Below are 21,937 nucleotides of genomic sequence, written 5' to 3' on the forward strand. Positions count from 1 at the left end.
GCGCTTCAGCCGGGAGCAGAAGGCGGAGACCCCCGCACCGCCATCTTTACTCCTCCCGCCAGTAGCACCGCCCGCACGATCCCTCGGCTTCAACACGCAGGCGCTGCCCGCGCCTCGGGTCATCACGGGACTCGTAGTGAGAGACGGGCCTTAAGGGCAGATCATGGCCTTGAGGGAACTACAAATCCCTGGATGCATCAGGGAAGAGGCAAGGACCGGCTGCTCCCTACTTCGCCGCCGGACCCAGAGGGGTCACCTTTGCCCTAAAGCTGGAACTGTGTCCCCGCCCGGCGTCAGCCTCTTCGAGCATTTCGGGAATTGTAGTTTATTCCTGTTGTGACTGCTGTCTAATCTTGGCTCCCTAATTATCACATCAGTCGCTTGCAGTGGAAAAGAGGCAGTAATTATCCCTATTTTCTATTGGGGAAAACTAGACATAAAGTACTCGAAAAACTCAAATCTACGCCCTGGTTCTAAATCTAAATCTTATTTACATTACAACGTATAATACATAACCGTGTATTAATCACAGTAAATGTAAAGGTGCATGGGGAGGAGGAGCATGGATACATATACTGCGTCCCATATTATACATAAATTCTTTCAACGAGTCACTTATATTTTAGGCCCTAAAAAGTCCAGGAAAGGATGCATCCAACGATAGTGGAAAGAATATAAAAGCTTTCAATTCAAACTGAATTCACATCCCTAAAGAAGTTACTTGATTTCCCTAAGTCTGTTTCCTGATTTGTAAAGTGAGAATAGTAATACCTCACAGAATAGTCCTGTGGATTAAATAATACATGCAAGGCTACCTAGTACTATACTTGGCACAAATCAGCTCACTACTATACTAATTAAATACTAATTTCCCTTCTTTCTCCCTCCTCCTTCTCTACCCTTTTCATGGATCTTAAATTCTTAGGAGACAGAGTGGATGCCTTGTCTTTTGTAATTTTTGCCCCCAAAGTTACAAAAAGACAACAATGGGGCATACTAAACTCCTAAGGCAGAAAGCAGGACATTTTCATATTTACAGTTAACTTGGTTATAAAACCTGTACGATTGATTTAATACCTATACCCCCCAGGGCCATAGCCCTGGACAAATATAATTAAATGTGCTGTCCATAATGAAAGAGAACATATACAATTATTAGGTTCTGTAAGTTTTCAAATAGTCTTCTGTATGTTTAAAATTTTTCATTAAAAATTATTACAAGAGTGATTAGGACATTGTAAAGGGAACCTTTATTATATTCCATTGTGAACATTTGTGGGTGCTTCAACTTCCCCTGAGATGAACTGAGAATTAAATGAAAAATGACACGCAAATGCAAAATATGTTTAAGAATACCATGCCTGTCCACAATATGCTTTAATTAGGTATTCTTAAATACTTTATAAATACTAATTTTCTTACTACAGAGTCTCTGTGAACAGTGAATAACAATGTGCAATAAAATAATCCAGATGTGGGGGCACCTGGGTGGCTCAGTTGGTTAAGCGTCTGCCTTCAGCTCAGGTCATGATCCCAGGGTCCTGGGAATGATCCCCTCCTGCTCAACGGGGAGTCTGCTTCTCCCTTTCTCCTCGCTTTGCCCCTGCCCCCGCTCCTGCACACTCTCTCTCTCTCTCTCAAATAAATAAAATCGTTTTTTAAAAAGATTTTGTTTATTTGACACAGAGAGCAAGCGAAACAAAGATTTTATTTGACACAGCAAGTGACAGAGCACAAGCAGGGGTAAGGGCAGAGGGAAAGGGAGAAGCAGGTTCCCTGCTCAATCCCAGGACCCTGGGATCATGACCTGAGCCAAAGGCAGACGCTTAACCGACTGAGCCACCCAGGCGCCCCAACATAATGGTTTTCTAATAAGAATTTTTAACTGGGGTAAAATTTTCAGGGATCAATAATGTTACATTTCTTTTGGCTATATTATTTTCACATTCATAATCAGGGAAGAACTATCTGGCTCCAGTTGTATAAATAAGCTAAAATTGGCCAAGTCCAAGTTAAATCCTTCTATTTGTAAGAGGTAAACTTAAATACAACAGGATGAATTCAATCTCAATACTAGGAAGTTCCAGAAAATACTTCCTTACTATGTCTATTTTATTTGCTTCCCCTCACCCCCAAGGTTGTTAGAGTACATAATATCCTCTTTGGAGATTGTCCTAAGTTCCTTGGATAATTTAAGTGCATCCCTACCTGGAAGGAGAGGAATTTATCTTCAGCTACATGATTACAAAAAGCAGTAATAATTATTATAATCCAATTAATTTAACTGGCTCAACCAAAAAAAAGTTATGCCACAAAAAATAAAACAAAATTAATCTATGTATAATGGCTCAAAAAGTTTTTCAAAATTAAAATCATGGAAGTTTTTTTCTTAAACATCTTCCCCCAACCAGGACTTTCTGAGAGTAAACTTATATAATCAGCCCATTAAACAAACGTGATAGTTCAGATTTACTAAATAAATACTCTATACTAAAGAAAATCTTTTATACTCAAGTTGAGTAAATCCTGGCAAATAATCCTGTGTATAAATAAAATATAATTTTTGTGCTTTTAAATGTACTAAGTGAGCCGGCTATGATGCATCTATATTCTTGTGTGAAGAAACTTTTGTTAAATAATATCCCACACATACACTTAAAAAATAAATCACAATATAAAATGATCCCTTTTTAAAAGCAATGACACCTGTACACAGGTAACGAAAAATTTTCAGCCTGGCCTCTATTCTCACCAGTTAACATACCTCCCTCTGGTGGACAAATGGAAACTGTACATTTAGCCTGTGGAGTTCTTTTTACCTTTTCTCTTTTATTCAATCCTTTCAGTTTAGTTGCCAAAATTATTGGTATTTGCTTGTTTTACGATACCATCTCTCCTTTCCCAGACTCAGCACAGTTCCTGCTTTTTCTAAGAGACATTTTTTTTTAAGATTTTATTTATTTATTTGACAGAGAGAGACACAGTGAGAGAGGGAACACAAGCAGGGGGAGCGGGAGAGGGAGAAGCAGGCTTCCCGCCGAGCAGGGAGCCCGATGTGGGGCTCGATCCCAGGACCCCGGGATCATGACCTGAGCCGAAGGCAGACGCCTAACGACTGAGCCACCCAGGTGCCCCTCTAAGAGACATTTTAAAGACTCGTTTCTCAGAGAACCACCCAAAGAAGTGATCAGTTTCAGTTCTGAAGACAGAATTGTAATTGAAATACAATTACATCTGGGGTAGGAAGAAAATAAAGAAGACATTGAAGGAATTAAAACAAAATATCCATAGTAAAATAAGCAGCCAACTCCAGATTTATGACAGAAAACACTTCTTTACAATGAGTAAATATTAACAATAAATGCAAAACCCCAGCAGCTAACTGGAAATTAGATTGGACAGCCCCAGGATTCCTTACGTTTGTAATTCATAAGCTACTTCAGTTGATTCATTCTTACAACCAGTGTGCGGATCCCCAGGTACAATCATGGACAGAGTGCTAGTGAATGTGTGGATGTCTGGAGGAGAGGTGACATACATGCAGTGGGCTCGGGGAACCAAGTGCTACTTAACACCAACGTGGACTAAATGCAGAAATCACTAGAGTGGCCAGAAGTATATTGGTTTGCAAGTTTAGAAAGACTGGCCATTACTCCTATGCCACCACTGTTCCAAAGCCACACAATGAGCTGAAAGCAGTGAGATGAGGGTTTGGGGTGTGTGTGTGGTGGTGGTGGTGTTTTTCCACCCACAGTATTCCCAAAGGCTAGTCAAGTTCCAGCCCTGTCCTTTAGATTCATTTCAGGTCCGAAGTCAAGGCTGGTTTAGCCATAAACGGGTACTTCCTTCATCAAGTAGTACCACACTTTTAGAGTTGGAAGGCCCCAAAGCCATCTATTCTAAACTTCCACCCACGCAGGGATCCCCTTTGCACTATCCCTAATTAACTTCCCCTTGAACACTTGCAGTGATGAAGGAATTCACTACGTCCCAAGTTTACCTGTTCTGTTCTTCAGGGTTCTAATTGCTAGAATGCTTTACTGGGCTAAATTTTGCAATCCTTTAACTTTCATCCATTAGTCTTAGATGTGTCCTCTGACGCAGTAAAATTCTCCAGGTGAAAAACACTTAAATGAAGAGAGGTATCACGCAGTCCCTACTCCAGTTCAAGTATTTCCGGTTCCCTTCATTGTTCCTCCTCTGAGGCGATTTCCAGCTCCTTCCCCGCTCTGACAAAGAAAGCTGACATCGTAACCCGACTTGTCACCTCAGGGCCACACCAAATGATGCAGCCCGCCCAAACCGGCGGGAACCTCCACCCTGATCAGCAGCTCCGCGTACGAGGGGGAGTGACTACGTCTGACGCGCGCTCTCATTTGAAAGCGGCGTGAGCGGAAGCCGGGCTCAGAGCGCTGCCCAATAGGGGGCCGCGCTCCTCCCCCGGGCATTGCCGCGGGCCAATCGCAAGCCCCTCGTGGCGGAAGGCGGAGCGACGCCAACCGTCTGGGCGTGCGCAGGCGTGGGTAGCTGCTGGGCCGCGCGTCGCTACGTTGTGAGGTGAGTAAGCCCAGGTAAGAGGGTAATTTTCTGGTTCCCCAGCGGAGAGAGCGCATCCCGACGGTGGTCCCTGTAGGTGTCAGGGACCAGGAGTCCTGTTTCTGTTTAATGTGGGAGTTTCCTGTCTTCGGAAGGGAGAAGCGGCTGTTGAGCGGAGGCTTTGCCGGGATCTCCGCAGCCCGCGGCGGCCAGAGCTGCCCGAGCCGCCTGTGCCCCGCAGGGAGAAGTGTGTCCCTGGGAAGGAGACTCCGCTGCCCTGCGCTCGCTGCGGGGCCGCGCACAGGCCGTTTGCCTTCTTCACCATCTGGTCCAAAACCCACGTTTCCAACACTAGTTACAGGGCTGCATACTGGTATCCTAAGGCATTGTCTGTAGGCATTGTTGACTTAAGAATTTTTTAAAAAGAAAGAAATTACGAAGACTACACCCGCCCTCAAGGGATTTTCGCCCCACGAGAAGAAGCTGTCAGAGATGAATAACAACTCCCGGTGCAAGTTGGTGTGGAAGCACAGAGAGGGTGACAATCGAAAGGAATGAAGGATTGGGGCGCATTACTAGAGAAAGGCGAGAAGTGATCATTTAATGTGTAGTATCTGTAGATGTGAAAGAAGATGAGACTCTTAATGGGCAGCAAAAAGAAGTCGGTGTGGCTGAAGCACAAGTTTGTGGGGAGTGGTTACTGGATATGAAGTTGGGGTTTGATTGTAAAGAACCTTTGTGCCCAGAAAAAACGCACTAATTGATGGCTTTTGAGCTAAAGAGTGCCATGTACCAATTTGTGTTAATATAGTGAGACTGGGGTCTGGTTGCCTCCATTAGAGAAATTGTCTTGCTTATTCCTCACCCTGTTCTAATCCCTTTCCCGTGCCTTTCCCCTGGGTTCTCATTTTACTATAAAGGTAACGCTCTATTTCTTGTGGATTCTTGTCTTATTGTGGTCGCTTTCTCAGCATGTGCTTACTGAGAAAAGTAGTAGGGATCTGTATATAAAACGGGAGGTTAATTATCCAGTGAAATACCTGCCTCCAAAAGATGATGGTCTTATGGGTGCATCTAAGGAAATTTGGAAGTACTTTCAAGAATAATTTATATGAAAGACTGTTGTAGTGTAATTCTATTTAACAATTTAATTCACCTGTAATATTATTAATTTCATTTAAATATTTCTGGAAGAGTTTGTGAATTGTGGAGGAGTAGCAAGCCTGGAGATTAGAAAAGGAAGATCCAAAGAACCATTGTGTCTGCAGCACAGTTCAAGAGAATGTCTTTACCTAGCCAATACACAAATTTAGTCTCCTTTAAACATCCCTGTGGTGGAGGTAGATGGCCTCTATTTAAGGGTATGATTATCATAACAACCATCCAATAACTACAATCTGTGCCCACCAGGTAATCTTCTGATTATAATTAGTTTTCCAAATAGAAATAGTGTAAGGAGGGAATGTATGGGATTAAGATTAAAAATTTTATCATAGTTGTACAAATTAATAAATTGACCTTTTAATGTAAAGCCTTTGTGAGTCAGCCTGGAATAAATTAGTACATGTAAGCCCAGCTGAATCTAGGTTTACTGCCAAGTTGAGTATTCGGTTTACAAAACTGAGAACCAGATCCTGAGATGTATATACATGTGGACTTTTATGAGGTGATTCTAAAACTCATATGGAAGAGCAGAGGATCAAGAATAACCAAGATATTCCTGAAGAAGAAGAACAAGGTGTAGGAACTCAACTTACTATATATCAAGTCTTATTAATAAGCTACAGTAATTAAAACAGTGAGGTATTGGCTCAAAGATAATCCAATTGACCAATGGAACAAATTGAAGAATCTCAAGACAGATCCACACACACATGCAAATTTAGTTTATGAGCATATCAGCGGGGAAAGGAAATACTTTCCAAAAAAAAGGACTAGGACAATAGGTTATTCATATGGAGGAAGAGATCCAAAATTGGACCTCTACCTCACACTATACACAAAAATCAATTCCTACTGGATTAAATGTGAAAGCAAAATTGTAAAACATTTAGAAGATATAGACAAATATCCTAAGTTTGGGGATAAGGAAAAATTTAATACATAAAAGTATAAGTGTACAGGAAAAGGTTTTAAAATTGATTACATTAAAGTTAATAGTTGTGTATCTGTCAAAAGACATGAGTAAAGTGGAAAGACATGCCACAAACTGGAAGATAGTGTATGTAACTCATAATATAAAAAATCGGTATCCTTTGAGTGGCAGCTAAAGGGAGAACTAGAGTTACGAAGGGTATTGAGTGTGTGTAGGTGTGGGTGTTTGTTTTAGATGAGAGAGATTTTGAGCATATTTGAATGTTGATGGGAAAAAGGTTGGAAATACTGAAGAATTGGGAGGATGTGGAATCCAGGATACATGGAGAAAACTTCACACATTTAAGCTTTCACTTACAAATACTTCAGAGTGAGACTATCTCCATCATATTCATTCCTTGCTCTCCTCACAAAGCATATATAGACTTCCACAGCTAATATTTGTCAAGCCTTTTCTATGCCAGGCATACTGAGGATGCAGTGGAGAGCAAAATTAGACCCAGGGTGTACCTCCTGAATTTATAATTTATCAGTGGAAACAGACATTAATTGAAAACTTGTAGTGTTTTTGTTGTTTGTAGAGTGTTTTGCATTTTTAATCTTTATTTTTAAAATGTGCTTGAATAGATAACAGAAAGGAAATGGAAAAAACTCAGATTCCTTTCTCAGAATAGGGATTAATACGAAGAATTTGTTTTGTTTTTCACTAAACTGAAGCCATGTGCTAAAAACTCAAGTCACCATTGCTGACTATTTCATGGTTGTCCCTTTTCTCCCTAGTGAATCCCAGCCAGCTTCTAGTGTGGTGCAGTGAACTGTGTGTGGTTCCTTCTACTTGGGGACCATGCAGAGAGCTTCACGTCTAAAGAGAGAGCTGAACTTGTTAGCCACAGAGCCACCCCCAGGCATCACTTGCTGGCAAGATAAGGACAAAATGGATGATCTGCAAGCTCGTAGGTATCATGTCATGCCTATGATGACCCTAGAAAATTGTGCTGAAATCTGAACATTTGTATATTCTAAAGTAGAGAACAATGGCAAGGTCAAAGTACCTTATCATCTTTCTAAACCTAATTTGTGTACATGTATAAAAGGTTTGCTTGACATTTCTTCTCTGGCCTTTTATTACACCTTTTGCTGATTTATAGCCAAGATTTGGGCATCAGCTCTGAAGCAGTGTTTAGACCAAAGATCACCATCTCAAGTATCTGTGAGGCCAGACAGGAAACATAAATAATTAGAATCCTGCAGTACAGACAAAACAAATCTGGAGCTTATATTTGATCTGTGGTCAGTATTGTCCAACTTCTGTTTTGATCTTCTGTCTGTCCTTTGTTTGACACCAACAATTTTTTGGGTACATTGGTGCATTGCATGAGAAGCTTGTTAAAGCCCTAAGAGGAGAGAATTACTGACCTAGACCCAGCTTTCCTTTAGGACCAATCCTTTATTAGGACTGTATGGTGTGGTCATTCAGATCATCTGATTACCTCTTAATTTTTCTTTCTTTTTTTTTTTAAGAAATATTAGGTGCGGCTGACACACCTTATGAGAAAGGTGTTTTCAAGTTGGAAGTTAGCATTCCCGAGAGGTTAGTGTGAATTAGATTTCTTTTTTTTTTTTTTTTTGAGAGAGAGAGAGAGAGAGCACATGCAGAGTGGGGTAAGGGCAGAGGGAGAGAGAGAGAATTTTAAGCAGGCTCCACACCCAATACGGGGCTGGGTCTCATGACCCTGAGATCATGACCTGAGTCAAACTCAAGAGTTGGACGCTTAACTGACTGAGCCACCCAGGCGCCCAGTGTGAATTAGATTCTAAACTTACAGGGTAAAGGACGGTTATTGGAAGATAGAGTAATGTAGTAGAGTGTTAAATGTAGGAGTTAAAGGTCCTAGGTTTTAATCCTAGTCTTATCATGATGTAATGTGACCGTGGGCAAGTTATTTTATCTCTCTGGAGTTCAAATTCCTTCTCTAAAAATGGGCTAGATCACATCTAAGGCCCCTCTTTTCTTCATGGTGTTAAAATATACATAACATAAAATTGATCATTTAAGCCATCTTTAAGTGTTTGGTTCAGTGGCATTAAGTATATTCACGTTGTCATGCACCTGTCACCATAATCCATCTCCAAAGCGTTTTCATTTTCCCAGACTGAAACTCCATACCCGTTCAGCAGTAACTTGCCAGTTCCCCCGTCCCCCAGCACCTGGTAACCACCATTCTCCTTTCTGTCTTTATGTTAAGGCCCCTCCTAATTCAGGTCTCCTTTAAGGTTCTCATCAAGTGAGTCGTAGTTGTAGTTTTGTGCAGAATGGGGAAGGGAAGAAATGAATGTCTGACTGTTGATATGTAGATGTCTTTTCACTAGATCAGATCCTGGCCAAACTTGTTAAAGTCCTGAGAGAAGTAGCTTGATAATCATGTGATACATCAGTTCTGAAAATAGGCTGGGAATTTTCCGAGGTTTGTGTCTCACTAAAAAGGCATAATAACCAAATGCAGTGGGGGCACCTGGGTGGCTCAGTTAAGTGTCTGACTCTTGATTTTGGCTCAGGTCATGATCCCAGGGTTGTGGGATTGAGCCCTGTGTTGGGCCTCTGTGCTCAGTGGGGAGTCTGCTTGAGATTCTCCCTATCCCTCAACCCCTCCCCCCCCACACACATGCACATGCTTGCTGTCATGCTCGCTCTCTCAAATGAATAAATAAATCTTTAAAAAAACATGCAATATATAAATCTTAATTTGATCCTGTTTTTCAAAACTTATCTGTACAAAAGGGGGGGTGCAATTGAGGAAACCTGAATAGTAGCTGATATTGGGGGATACATTTTTAATTTTGTCACAGGTACACTGATAGTACTGCAGTTATATAGGAGAATGACCTTATTCTTGGGAGATATGTGCTCAAGTATTTACAGGATGAAGTGGTTTGACCTAGGTGGTGGGTACATGAGTGTTTTTAATGCTATTATTTCAACTTTTCTATTGTTTGTAAGTTTTCATAATAAAAATTTGAGGAGAAAAAAGGTTTGCCTCTCAAAGGCTGTCTTCCTAATTAGTCACCAGGAAGCCTTTATTATTATATGTTTATAATGAAACAATACGTTAATAAAAATTCTCTATTATCCTATGTTTTCAAAGGTACCCCTTTGAACCTCCTCAGATCCGATTTCTGACGCCGATCTATCATCCAAACATTGATTCTGCTGGAAGGATTTGTTTAGATGTTCTCAAATTGCCACCAAAAGTGAGTGGTGGGTAAAGGGTGGACACAGCATTCTGTGATTCTCATCTATACAACTTGAATTAGAGTATCACATTCTTAGTAATACAAAAGCAGCTGCCTGTCTTCTGTATATAGGGCGCCTGGAGACCATCCCTCAACATTGCAACTGTACTGACTTCTATTCAGCTGCTCATGTCCGAACCCAACCCTGATGACCCCCTCATGGCCGACATAGTAAGTATCCTCTTGTCCTCTGCAGCACATGTCCTACTTTCTTCATACCTCTGACTTTTCATTTATGAGGATAGCTGTGGCAGCTGCAGCTTAACCACTACAAATCATTTTTCTTTCCATTCACTCTTCTTTGATTTTGTCTCAGTCCTCCGAATTTAAATATAATAAGCCAGTCTTCCTCAAGAATGCCAGGCAGTGGACAGAGAAGCATGCAAAACAGAAACAGAAGGTATGATGATTGTACAGTTCTGATTTTGCTACTGTTGTTAATCCATTAAAAGTGTATTTATCTGTAAATGCATAAATGGTTATTAACTTTGCCAAATTTGTAACGTACTCTAGAGTAGCTAACTGATTTTTTCTCCTATTACAACTTTCTAAATAGTTATTCAACAAAATAGCCTAGTAGCTCAACCAACAGTATATTTTTCCTAACAGTTGTCATCTTTGACAACACTAGAGGGCAGGCAGCATCTGCTTAATGTTTTTTTATATTCTTGGGGTAGCATGGATAGATGAGAGGTGACTCTGATTCTTTTTTTGAGGTTTTCTTTTTTAACACTGAGAAGGGATTACTGCAGGAATCAGGAAGGAGTGAGAGAGGTATAGGAGAGAGGGGAAAATGAACATTTCTTATGGGACCATTCATAGAAGGGAGAAGGAAAATTTCCCCAATTTAAGTTGATAGAGCTTCCTCATTTAACAATACAAATTATAGGAACACAAAGATTTGCATATTCTGGTTCTCGCTGAGTTATAACATCCTTCAGATTGAGTTAAGTAGCAGTTACTTATGAAAAGAAATAAAAATTTAAAACATACAAAAGATTGAAGAAGATGCTTTTGAAGGGAATATCATATACAAGAGGCAACAAAGAAGTACTTGGAAATAATAATACAGCACTTCATTTGTTCTCCATCCTGGTTCATAGTGTGAACCTTACATTTTACCGTATCTGCTCCTTTTTAGGCTGATGAGGAAGAGATGCCTGATGATCTGCCAGAGGCTGGTGACTCAGAAGTATGCAACACAACACAGAAAAGGAAAGCCAGGCAGCTGGGAGGCATAGAAAAGAAATTTTGCTCTGATGCTTAGGGGTTTGTCCTGGTCGTAGTTAATATATTTTTTGTTAAGATGTTCTAATTTGCCTACCTCTCTTGGATGTTTTTCTTTGTATTTGATGACATTATCATCTTTCGTGTCCTATAAAACAGACCTTATGTATTTACGTATTCTGCTCTACACTGATTTTGAGGCTAGTTTGTTTTATTTAGCTTGTACATATGTAGTTTGAAACCTTTTAAACCTGAAAAATAAATAACCACTTAATGTTGAGTATGTGTTTATCCTGAATGTGTGTCTGGGAGCAAACTGTCCAGAAAGCTATATAATAAGAATGTTAAAATATTTGGAATTGTTGTCTCTTATTTTGCCAACTTACCAACATCACTAGGGACGCTGAACATTTGACGTAGATGTAAAATGACTATTGGACACAATTCAGTTACCACCAGGCTTTCAAGGATTCTAGGTTTTCAGGAGTCTTAACAGAATGTGGGAATAAGGTAATGGACCCTTTTGTTAATTTTTTTGCAGTTTTTACTTTTTGTGATTTACATAGCTGGTCAGAACTAACCACGGTAATAAATACTTACTGAACACCTGCTGTGTACCAAGTATTGTGCTCGTGTTTTAGAATGGTGAAAAAAAAATCACACATGAGATTAACCAAATAATCATACAAATTTAAATAAGGATTTTTGTAATCACTTTCTGTCCCTAACTTCATTTCATGGCAAGCACTACTCTGAACAGATAGGCGCCAAACTTGAATCCCCTACTCACGATTTTATAATCTACTTAGACTTTATTATTCTATTGAGATGACAGAGAAAATGGATTTGAGCAGAAATCAGCTGAAGTGGAAAGAGGCTGCCCATGCTGAGTGAAAGACTTTCTTTTTTTTTTTTTTAAGATTTTATTTATTTATTTGAGACAGAGAGAATGAGAGACAGAGAGCATGAGAGGGAGGAGGGTCAGAGGGAGAAGCAGACTCCCTGCCGAGCAGGGAGCCCGATGCGGGACTCGATCCCGGGACTCCAGGATCATGACCTGAGCCAAAGGCAGTCGCTTAACCAACTGAGCCACCCAGGCGCCCCCTGAAGATCGTAGATATTAAGAGTCCTAGGTAGAAAAATAAAGACTGTAATATCCCTGTCCATTACCCAGTGTAGCAGTTTTATCCCAGTGCAGTGGTTTTATACCTAGGCTAGGCACCTGCACGTAAAATAGCTCATGTCTGAATAGGCAATGTCTGCTCATCGACCTATGAGTTACCTTGTATCCTCACTCAGCACAGCCTGCCACAGATCATGTGTGGTACTGAACTCAAGGCAAACAAGACGAGAAGTGTGAATTTATATAATCCGTAATGACAGATGATGGCATAAACTGAAAATATAAATTTCTTCTGTATCCCCCACTTCATCAACTTCCAACTTCTCTAGAATTCTTGAACCATTTCTCAAAATTAGTTCTCTTTTTAAAGCCCAGAAATGATTTTATTGCAGGCTTTTCTCCTAAATTCATGCATATAAGCCAGATTTGGGGTTCCTAGATAACATTAGTATATCAGGTGGGATGCTTTCAGCTGTGAGTGAAATCCAACTCAGACTGGTGACAATACAACACGGGAAGTTCTAATGGAATAAATGGAAAGTCCAGGGGTGGGGTGAGCATCTGAATTGGTGTGTTCAGAGGCTCAATAACACCAAGATTTCAGTCTCTTTCCACCTGCCATCCAGAGTAACAACTTGTCTTGGTTGTCTGCTCCTTAAACATACTCCCCTTTCAGAGTGACTCCTAGCAGCAGTCAGGGCTATGTACTTTCTAATTCACACCCAGCAGGCCATGGAGTGAAAGTTCCTATGATTGGACCACCCTGAAGCCAGTCGCTGTGGTCAGGGAAATGCCATGTGCTGATCAGGGTGAAGCCAGAAGTGAAGTGTGAGGGACTTACGGAATAGTTGTAGGAAAGGAGCCCCTCCTATGGGACAAAACCCCTACACAAGTGATCAATCACCAGGTCTGGTCAGTTCTACCAGCCACTTCTCCCTCCCTCTTCTTTTTTTTTTTTTTTTTAAGATTTATTTATTCATTTGAGAGAGCGAGAATGAGAGAGAGTACATGAGAGGGGGGAGGGTCAGAGGGAGAAGCAGGCTCCTCGCCGAGCAGGGAGCCTGATGCGGGACTCGATCCTGGGACTCCAGGATCATGACCTGAGCTGAAGGCAGTTGCCTAACCAACTGAGCCACCCAGGCACCCTCTCCCTCCCTCTTCTAATACTAGTTCAAGCCATTCTCATCTCACTGGTACTATAGTCCCCTTACCATGTCTCCTTGCCTCCAGCCTTGACCCTCTACAGTCCATACTTCTCAAAGCAGCAAGAATAATCTTTTGATGATGTCAAAACCAGATTTTCCCTCCCTCCTTAAAACCCTTGAAGTGGCTTCCTTTTGCAATTAGGGGGGGAAAAAAAATCCAGTCTCCTTCCCTGGGCCAGAAGACCCTGATCTAGCTCCTGCTTGCTTTATCTACCCATCCTTATGGCATACCCTCTACCCCTATACACCACACTCTAGCCACATAAGCCACTTCCAATCTCTTGAATACATCTAGCTTATTCCTTGTTCAGGGATTTCTACGTTGTCCATGATGGTCTCAGCTCAAATATAGGTGTCCCAGAAAGTCCTTGTCTATCCCATCTAAAGGAGCACCTTGAGTCCCAGGCACTCTAGCCTATAGCCCATTACCCTGATTGACTTTATTCATAGCATTTGTACCTATTGGAAAATGTGTCCATTGTATATACATTGTTTGATTCCAAGTGCTGGGCATATAGTGGCAACAAGAAACTTTTCTCTCTAATTGCAAGAAAAACAGCCAAAAGTGATTAGAGGTCATCTATCCATCTCTCTGATTTAGCAAGTACAGAGGACCTGGGCTAGAGAACAGAAATGAGAGAAAATGAGAAAAGCCCAGGTCTATATCCCCAGCCCAAGGAACGATGGGAAAGGGTTAAACACATGGACACTGGGGTCAAGGAGGCCCCAGCCTAGCCCCGGCAGTGCTGCTTACCAACTGTGTGCCCTTAGTATGCTATACGATCTTTCTGTGCTTTGGGTTTCTCCCATAGAACAGGGATAATGACAGTACCTAACTCATGAGGTTGTTGTAAGGATTGACTAAGATAATGCACATAAAGCGGCTAGTACAGGGCCTAGCACAGGGCTGACATACTGAGTGCTTAGGTGGGGACTGGGGATGGAGACATAGTGGCCCAACCACAGTTGGGCCCCAAAGAGATGTTCTGCCCCTTGCCTACTCGCCAGTCGGCTCTGCTCCTAGGACAAGCAAGCTGAGCAAAGTTTCCCAGCTACAAACCCCTAATTAAAGAGGAGAGATGACATCCGTGACTGATCATATAAACAATGCAGATTCCAAGCTCCCCTCTCCTGCTGCCCCCACTCCCTCTCCCCATCTCTCCCCAAAAGTTATCTAAATAAGAACAGATTTTACCACCCACCTTGTGGGCAGTCTCTAAGGCTAGGGACTAGCTATTTATCCTTCAGCTGCTGTGGGAATTCAACACACACAAATAAAGCTCCTTTTCCAGCCAAGTGTGTATTTTTCCATCAGCATGTGGCCCCCCTGCCCAGGTTGTCTTGTTTAGGTTGGGGCGGCCTGAGGGAGGGAAGAACAGGGTGGGGGGTAGGGGTCTGTGGTTTCAGAACCTGCTCCCCAGGATGGGTGGCTGCAGGGCAGCTTGGAGTCCTGCACAGGGCTGCCAGTGAAGCCTGGGGTGATGGACGCAGATGTGCTCTACCCAGAAATAACATGTTCCCCTTTCTCCTTGCTTCTTGGCAAGTTGCCCCTGGCTCCTACCATGGCTCCCAGGGAGCACCCATCCTTTTCTCCAACTCCCAGTTTCCATCAAGGATGACAGGTTATCCAGTGTCTCTCCCACCCCACCCCACCTCCCATCCCTGCTCCAGGATTTCTCCCCTTCATGTGCTTTCCTCGCTTGCCTTTCCCCCTGATCCCACAATCCCACCAGACTATGTCCCCTTCCTTCCGTGGTCTGCATCCTTTAACCAGGACCTTGCGACTCTGCTTCAAAAAAAAGCCTGCTGAGGGATCTTTCTCCCAAACCTCCCAGCAGAGGCAACTTCCTTTTGGCGAGGGGTGGAGGGGGGGTGAGTTTTTATTTATGCACTAGGTTCTCTCCAGACCTGGGAGTTATGTCTGGGGAACTGCCCAAACAGGGTCAGGTGGTGATGCGGTCCCTTCTGGGGGAATGTCTAGGTTTCCCTCCTCTGATGGCCCATGACCTCCAAGGTGTCTCCTAGTGCTGATATCTGGCAGTTCTGTGATTCTCAAACTACCTGTGGGATCCAAGGCCAGAGCCTGCTGGTGGTGTCAGGCTCACTCAGTGATGAAATGAGGTTGGTCTCACCTGCCCTTTCCATTCTCCCCTCTCCTCCAGCACTCTCTTGCCCTGCGTTACCGCCTGGGGCCTCCCACGCGCCTCCCACTATCCCCATCTGACAGCCTATCCTGACAATCCTCCTTCCTTCCTTATTCCCATTCTACAACTGCCCTCTCCACCCTAACAGTTGGTAGTAAGTCAGTGGGTTTACTCCTGGGCCATGGGGAGGGGGTGATCAGAGAGGGGAGTCTCCAAGAAACCTATTTGCAAGTGACAGACTCTAACAATCTCACATGAGCAAACAAAAGTCCTTGTTTCACAAACTGAGGAGTCCAAATGTACTGTCAGGCAAGTCTTTAGAAGAACTTGGGATATGAGCCCATCTTGGACCAATCACGGTGGCCAGGGAATAGGATAAACTGAGAAGTCTGGCTCACATTCCAGCTCCGGAACCTAGAGTGGAGTCAACCCCACCTGAACCACATGCCTTTGGGAGCCTGGGGATCGTTGCCTTTAGAAAAGCCAAACGGAAGTTCCTGGAAGAACGGAAGCGGTTACTGGGCAGGCTGAAGCAGCAGATGCCCCAGGCAAAGGGCCTAACCTGAAGGAATAAGGAACTGTGATGGTGGAATTTCAACCACTGTGCTAGCCACAGGAGGAGCTGTTACCGAGAAGGGGGTCAGGGAACTTGCTGGCCCTTCAAATCTCACCACAGAAATAGCTGCCCACTCTGCTTTCTTATAAAGAGAAAGGACATGCCCGAAGGGCACGACATAGAGCTACTGAATGGAGGGCCAGTTCTCAGGAACAGAAATGTAGTTCAGACAAGAAGCTATCTGTTGTTCTGTGTTACTTGCATCTTCTGGCCAGATGTCCCTGTTAGGCTGGGAAACAGAATTTTTATGGATTGCTTAAATATGTTGATTTCTAAAATTTCCCCCCCATCCAGCAGAAATTAATTGAGCACCTTTTTGTGCAAGGCCCCGTGGAAAGGACCGAAGCCACAACAGTGGATAACACCAACACAGTTCCTGCTCTTGTGGAACCTTTCTGCCATACCCATTGCGCGTTCTGAGAGAAGAGCCCACAGCCTTGCTCCAGGGGCAGCTCTGAGCAACCATATTTCGTCCCGTGGGATCCCACATAAACATACCCATTCATACGCTACAGTTCAGGGGCCTGGCCTGAGTGGTCAGTCCATTAGTTGACCACTGACCTCTGATTTGACCTAGTGTAGGAAAAGAAGTTTGGCTAGTCAGGTTCTCCCTCCATCTCCAGGAAGTACCAAAAGAAAACGAGGCAATTAGCCAGGAATGGAAGCCGAAAGAAAGGATGCGTAGAGAGGGCTTGAGGAAGAACAGGGGTCATCGTGAGGCCCACGTAGGCGGAAGTTATGAATAAACATAGCCTATGAGTCCAAAGAAGCAACGAGGTAAAGAAAAGATATTATTACCTCAAACTCTTGTTGTCGTTTTAAATGTCAGTCCCTCCGCATCTGCGGCTCACTCACACCAGTGGCACGATGCCGGGCCAGATCCGGGCCTCACCGGGGTTCATCTCCCCACCTCCGGCGCCCCAGCGAGCCTGCCTTCTCCTTCTGCCAGACCCGCTGTCCCCCGGGCGCACCCGGCCTGCTGCTTCGCGGCTGCGGGCGCCCACTTGCCGGCGCGCAGGGATCCCGGGGGAGGCCAGACCCGCATCCGGCATCGGGGCCCCGGGGGCCGGCGGGCGTGCAGAGGCGCCTCCCCGGCGGAGCGGCTGCCGGGCTCCCGCGGCTCCCGCGGCCGCGCAGCCCGAGCGGCGACGACACGCGCGTCCCGCCGTCCCCGCGCGCCCGGGAGTCGCGGTGCGCCCGGCCAGCACGCAGCGGCGCCCACACGTGCGCGCGGCTCCACGGCTTCAGGAACAAGATCTAGAACTCTCTTTGACCCAGCAATTCCGTGTCTGGGACTGCGTCTTACAGATATACTTACACGTGTGCTAAATGACATACATCCGATGCTACTTGCTGCAGTGTTTGTAGAAGAAAAGATTAAGCAAACCACATTTCCATGAAAAGGGGCGGGGAATAAAATTTAGGATACGTCTGTATAAAGAGAGGTAAGATACGGTAAAAAAAAAAAAATAAGAAAGCATTCTATACTGGTAAGGAAAGATCTTTGAGCTCTGTTAATAGATGAAAAATTCTGCACAAGCAGAATTGTGGTATGCTACCTTGGGCAGAAAGGAGAAGGAAGAATATATATGCGTTTTGTTTGTACATGCATGAAGAAACTCTGGAAGGATAGATAAGAAACTGATCATAGTGGTGACTAGTGAGGGTTTGGGAAATGGGCAAATGGAGACTGTTAAACAGATATATTTTATTCAAACCATGCAAATGTATTATTTATTCAAAAATTAAATTTATAAAAAGCCTTCTAGGTAAAAAGGGGCTGAGGAGGAGCAGTGGACTGTGGTGAGAAGGGGACAGATATCAGAGCAGGCCTACAGAGGGCAGCTTTGCTTCCTACTGGGGGGGTCCAGGCTGACTGGCCACAAACTCCCACTGGCTGGATCTCAGAACTGCCTCGCATCCAGAATGGCCCTCCCATTTCAGCCACACTGGGCCCAGTCCCACTGCTCTTTCTGGTCTTAGATTTACTGAGATCCTGCCTCCCTTCTTGCTCTACACAGACCCTCTTAGGGAACATCCACTTACTTGAGTTAGCCCCTGTGTCTCCGTCTCTCAGTCCAGTCCAGCAGGAACCGCTGAATGGCCTTTCGGCAGTTGGGCCACAAGGATGGATGGATTTGGAATTCCATCTTCAGTAAGAGTGGAAGAAAGAAATACTCCTGGAGGCATTGTTTGGCCTCTCAGAAGGAGGTCGGGCACTAGGCCAGTAAGGCCCTGACTGGGGCTTGCATCTCCTTCCTATGATTGCAGGGTTTTACTGAACCCAATCTCTTTCCCTTACGTCTAGAAAGGAACTGCCTGCTTGTCCTGGGGACATCATCCCACTCTGGGTCAAGGCTTCAGGAAGAAGATTTCCAAGGCAAAGTGGGTGAGGAAGGTCGCCCAAGTAGAGGAAAGGAAGCTGATTCTTTGGGATTTACAGAATCAGGAAACCCCAGGAATAGGCTTCGGGTCTGAGAAGATGCTCAGGGGCATCTAACAGGAAGTCCACCATGTTGCCTGCTTTCTCTAGATCATTCTCCACCTAACCCAGTGCCCAGCACACAAAGGGCACCTAAACACGGGTGAGCCAAATTGATTCTGATCCTTCTAAAGTTCAAACCTGAGCCTCTTTGGCTGTGCCCCGGCTGCCCCAGAACTCAGGGGACAGGGTGATCACTCCTCTCTCAAGGCAGCCCCACCTCTGGCTGCACCTCACAGAGCTACCGGTGGCAGCAGAAAAGAGTTGAGGGACACACGTAATACTTCACTGGTGCTTTATTATACAGAAGAATCCAAATATTTACATCTTGACAATTCTTACACTTCACACAGCTGGAGAGGGCATGGGCCTGCAACCCAGAAGTGATATAGGGGATACCGGGTGGGTGGGAGAACTTGCTACACCAGAGCAGAGGTAGTTAGAGAAGACGGTGCCAGAAAGGATCAGGATTCTAGCTACTTCCCATCATCCTCACTTATTCAGGCCCTACCAATTGTTGGCAACTCTTCCTCCTGGAGGTTGACGAGAAAGAGGTGGGGAGAGGAAGGTGAAGAGAAGGCCCAACTAGAGGCTTTGTTAATCCATAGTCTTCAAATCTCAGCACTGAATTAAGGACTCTTCCTCTTGATGTGTACAGAGGTGCTTTAAAAACCATGGTTGACTATAGAAAGTTCTCTTCCACAAGTTGCTCTGCGAGGAGACTGTGGTTGGCACTGTTTGCCAAGGCACAACACACAGAGGCCAGGGCCACACATCCCAGGTCGGCAGTTCCCAACATTTCTTCCACCGCAGCCCTTTGGATGGATTCATCCCCGTGGACGCCATTTTGGAAGATTTCACATGCATTGAGTTATTTGGTTTTTGATTTTGTTTCATCAAAGACATATAAAACCTTCAAAGTCTTCTACTGATTATAATGGAGATAACCAAAAGAGTAACATACTGACTTGCTAAAAAGTCCAGCAGAAACAAAGAAACTACTTCACCACCTTATTTTGGGTAAATGTACATCATCAACTAGGCTTTTTGAATAATGAAAATAGTTCATGGTGAACACCTCTACTCCCTTCCCCAACACCTCTCCTCTGTCCAGAAGGGCCAGACTTGGCAAATGCCCAGAGCTTTAGGAGTATATGATACGATGACAGTGGTGCCACCCTAGAGCTTGCAGCCAAAAAACCCTGGCACCCTTTTCATAGAAGAGGCCACCTGTAGGGGACTGTTCCCATGACTCCTAAACCTCCAACACATGGCCACTTCCCTCCACATTCCGCTCAACACTGGCTCCCTGGCTCCAAGGGCGGAAGTGATCACATGGGGTGGGGCTGGCTGTGAGGAGGGGCCTGGGTGACTTCCTAGAAGTCAAGGCTCCCACAAATCACACCAACTTTGTCATCCCTGGGGCACCTCAGAGAACTTTCCACATAACAGTCACCAACTCCCAGTACCCAAAGTAGAGCAAACTCCTTCCATGAAAGGCTCTTGATCAGGGAAACAGGGAGGCCAGCGGTTCTCAACCAACTGATAAATGAATTCCCCACCATCTAGTGAGTGCCTACTCTGAGGTTAACCCTGTGCTAGGACCCTAAGTTCCTTCTGTGATTACAAGGTCAGCACATTTAGCTTCAGAGCCTGTAAGAGTCTAGGCAGCTTAGCTGGTCAAATGAGATTTAGAAATGTGCCAAGTTCCACTCATGGTCTCTGCCTCATCCCTTCACCTCAGCCTAGGCAGCCTTGGGGACTTGCGTCAGAATTTCCACTGGGCACTGGGGGCAGTGGGGAGATAGAAGCTAAACTGCAGGCTAGGAAGGACCTTCTCAGAGTTGTCTTAATAGTAGAGCCCCTTTTCTGAGCCTTGGATTCCCTTTTTATGTCTTCAAGAATGTTCTAGCTCTCACCTCCTCATCCTGAGATCGAATGTGTGTGTGTGTTTGGGGTGGGGAGCGCTAGAACACTCGGAGACACTTGGTAAACCCTAAGGTAGGAAGGTTATGACAGGAGAGGCAGAAGTGTCATGCTTCTTTGGGGCACCCAGGGATCCCAGATTCCTATAATGCTCCCTACAAAACAATACATACAATGCAAATATCCCTCCAGTTTGCTGGCCAGGGGCTCCCTGTCCCAGAGAAGGCAGGACCTGGGATGCAAAGAAAGAGCTAGGCTTGCGGCAGGAGTTGCCAAAAGGCATATGGTGGAGAACCACGAGAGGGCAACTCAGAGCCAGAAGGAAGTCAGGCAGTCATCGACTTCCCTCTGTGTACCCTGCCAGGATCCGGGGGAATTCTCTCTTATTGAGGGCAGAAGTTTCATTGGTGGTTGGGCTTGGGGAAGAGGTGGGACCCCATGTGGGATCCCTTTACCCCTGCCCCAATGCGGGGGGGCTGAGGCTGGAACCACAAAGGCAGCCTCTTCCCCATCCTTCCCAGGGCAGAGCAAGAAGGACGGGAAAGTAGAGTGTGGACAGTCTTCTCTGGTTGATGGGACCATGAACTTTACCCCAGGTGAAACTCCTACGATCAGGGTTTTCTAGGATGGGTGGCACCTTGTGATGTCACTAGGTAGCACTAGGTGGTACAGAGGTGAGGGCCCTGGGAGAGAGCAGTGTTACATTCTGTGAGACGTTAATAGATAGCCCATGAAAACCAACCAAACAAACAAAAACCTGTTGTCAAAGAATTTGGGAAAGTGGGTTAAACAAAGGTCAACAGACTTTATCCCTGCGGGAATTCTTGCAGCCGTTACTATACTAATATGCACTGTGAATCTCTAAGAAAGGGACAGAATGTGTAGTATCTTCTAAAACTGATTTTAACAGAGAGTCTTTTTGCATGGCATATCTCAAGATTAACAGGACACAGAACACATTTCGTGTCCCAAATGCCTTTGGCAGTCCCCTTATAGGTCTTTCCCTGTGAGGTCCCCCTGCCCATTGTACCCTGATCCTTGACCGGCTCGGCCCCCTACCTCAGTCACTGTTTTGTGCTTCCCTCAGCCCTCATTTCCCTTAGGCAGACAAATGTCCAGATCTCTGGTCCACAGCTTCAGATGTGACAGGGAAGAGGCCCAGAGGAAGGCCAAGGGGAACCCAGGCTAAGAAGCGCACGTTGATGATGGCCATGGGAAGGAGGAGACCAATGGAGCCCAGGGCCCAGGGACTGGGCCATCCTACTGTGGATCATACTGTTGAGTTGTGGTTGA

At 44.7% G+C, this 21,937-nt stretch overlaps 1 protein-coding gene across 2 annotated transcripts; it reads left to right on the top strand.

Annotated features, from left to right (window-relative positions):
- Positions 1–4,535: 4,535 nt before the first annotated feature.
- On the top strand, positions 4,536–11,646 carry UBE2T (ubiquitin conjugating enzyme E2 T). 2 transcript variants are annotated; one of them, XM_021682463.1, is made up of 7 exons: positions 4,536–4,557; positions 7,411–7,583; positions 8,152–8,221; positions 9,774–9,879; positions 9,994–10,092; positions 10,238–10,321; positions 11,063–11,646. In XM_021682463.1, the coding sequence occupies exons 2-7, from the start codon at positions 7,475–7,477 to the stop codon at positions 11,186–11,188; spliced, it is 594 nt and encodes a 197-aa protein (XP_021538138.1). In that variant the 5' UTR covers positions 4,536–4,557; positions 7,411–7,474; the 3' UTR covers positions 11,189–11,646. The 2 variants fall into 2 exon arrangements, with proteins under 2 accessions (XP_021538138.1, XP_044772275.1); XM_044916340.1 differs by lacking the exon at positions 4,536–4,557 and having other exon boundaries at positions 7,499–7,587.
- Positions 11,647–21,937: the final 10,291 nt, after the last annotated feature.

The sequence above is a fragment of the Neomonachus schauinslandi genome, chromosome 6 (genome assembly GCF_002201575.2).
Source record: "Neomonachus schauinslandi chromosome 6, ASM220157v2, whole genome shotgun sequence".
In the NCBI taxonomy this organism is placed as follows: Eukaryota; Metazoa; Chordata; class Mammalia; order Carnivora; family Phocidae; genus Neomonachus; species Neomonachus schauinslandi.

What these genes read in the sequence shown, in the direction of transcription:
- UBE2T (XM_021682463.1), top strand. Translation starts at nt 7,475, where the DNA reads ATGCAGAGAGCTTCACGTCTAAAGAGAGAGCTGAACTTGTTAGCCACA. An exon ending in GAAGTTAGCATTCCCGAGAG is followed by an intron (nt 8,222 to 9,773) that starts GTTAGTGTGAAT and finishes ATGTTTTCAAAG; the next exon opens with GTACCCCTTTGAACCTCCTC. An exon ending in ACCCCCTCATGGCCGACATA is followed by an intron (nt 10,093 to 10,237) that starts GTAAGTATCCTC and finishes ATTTTGTCTCAG; the next exon opens with TCCTCCGAATTTAAATATAA.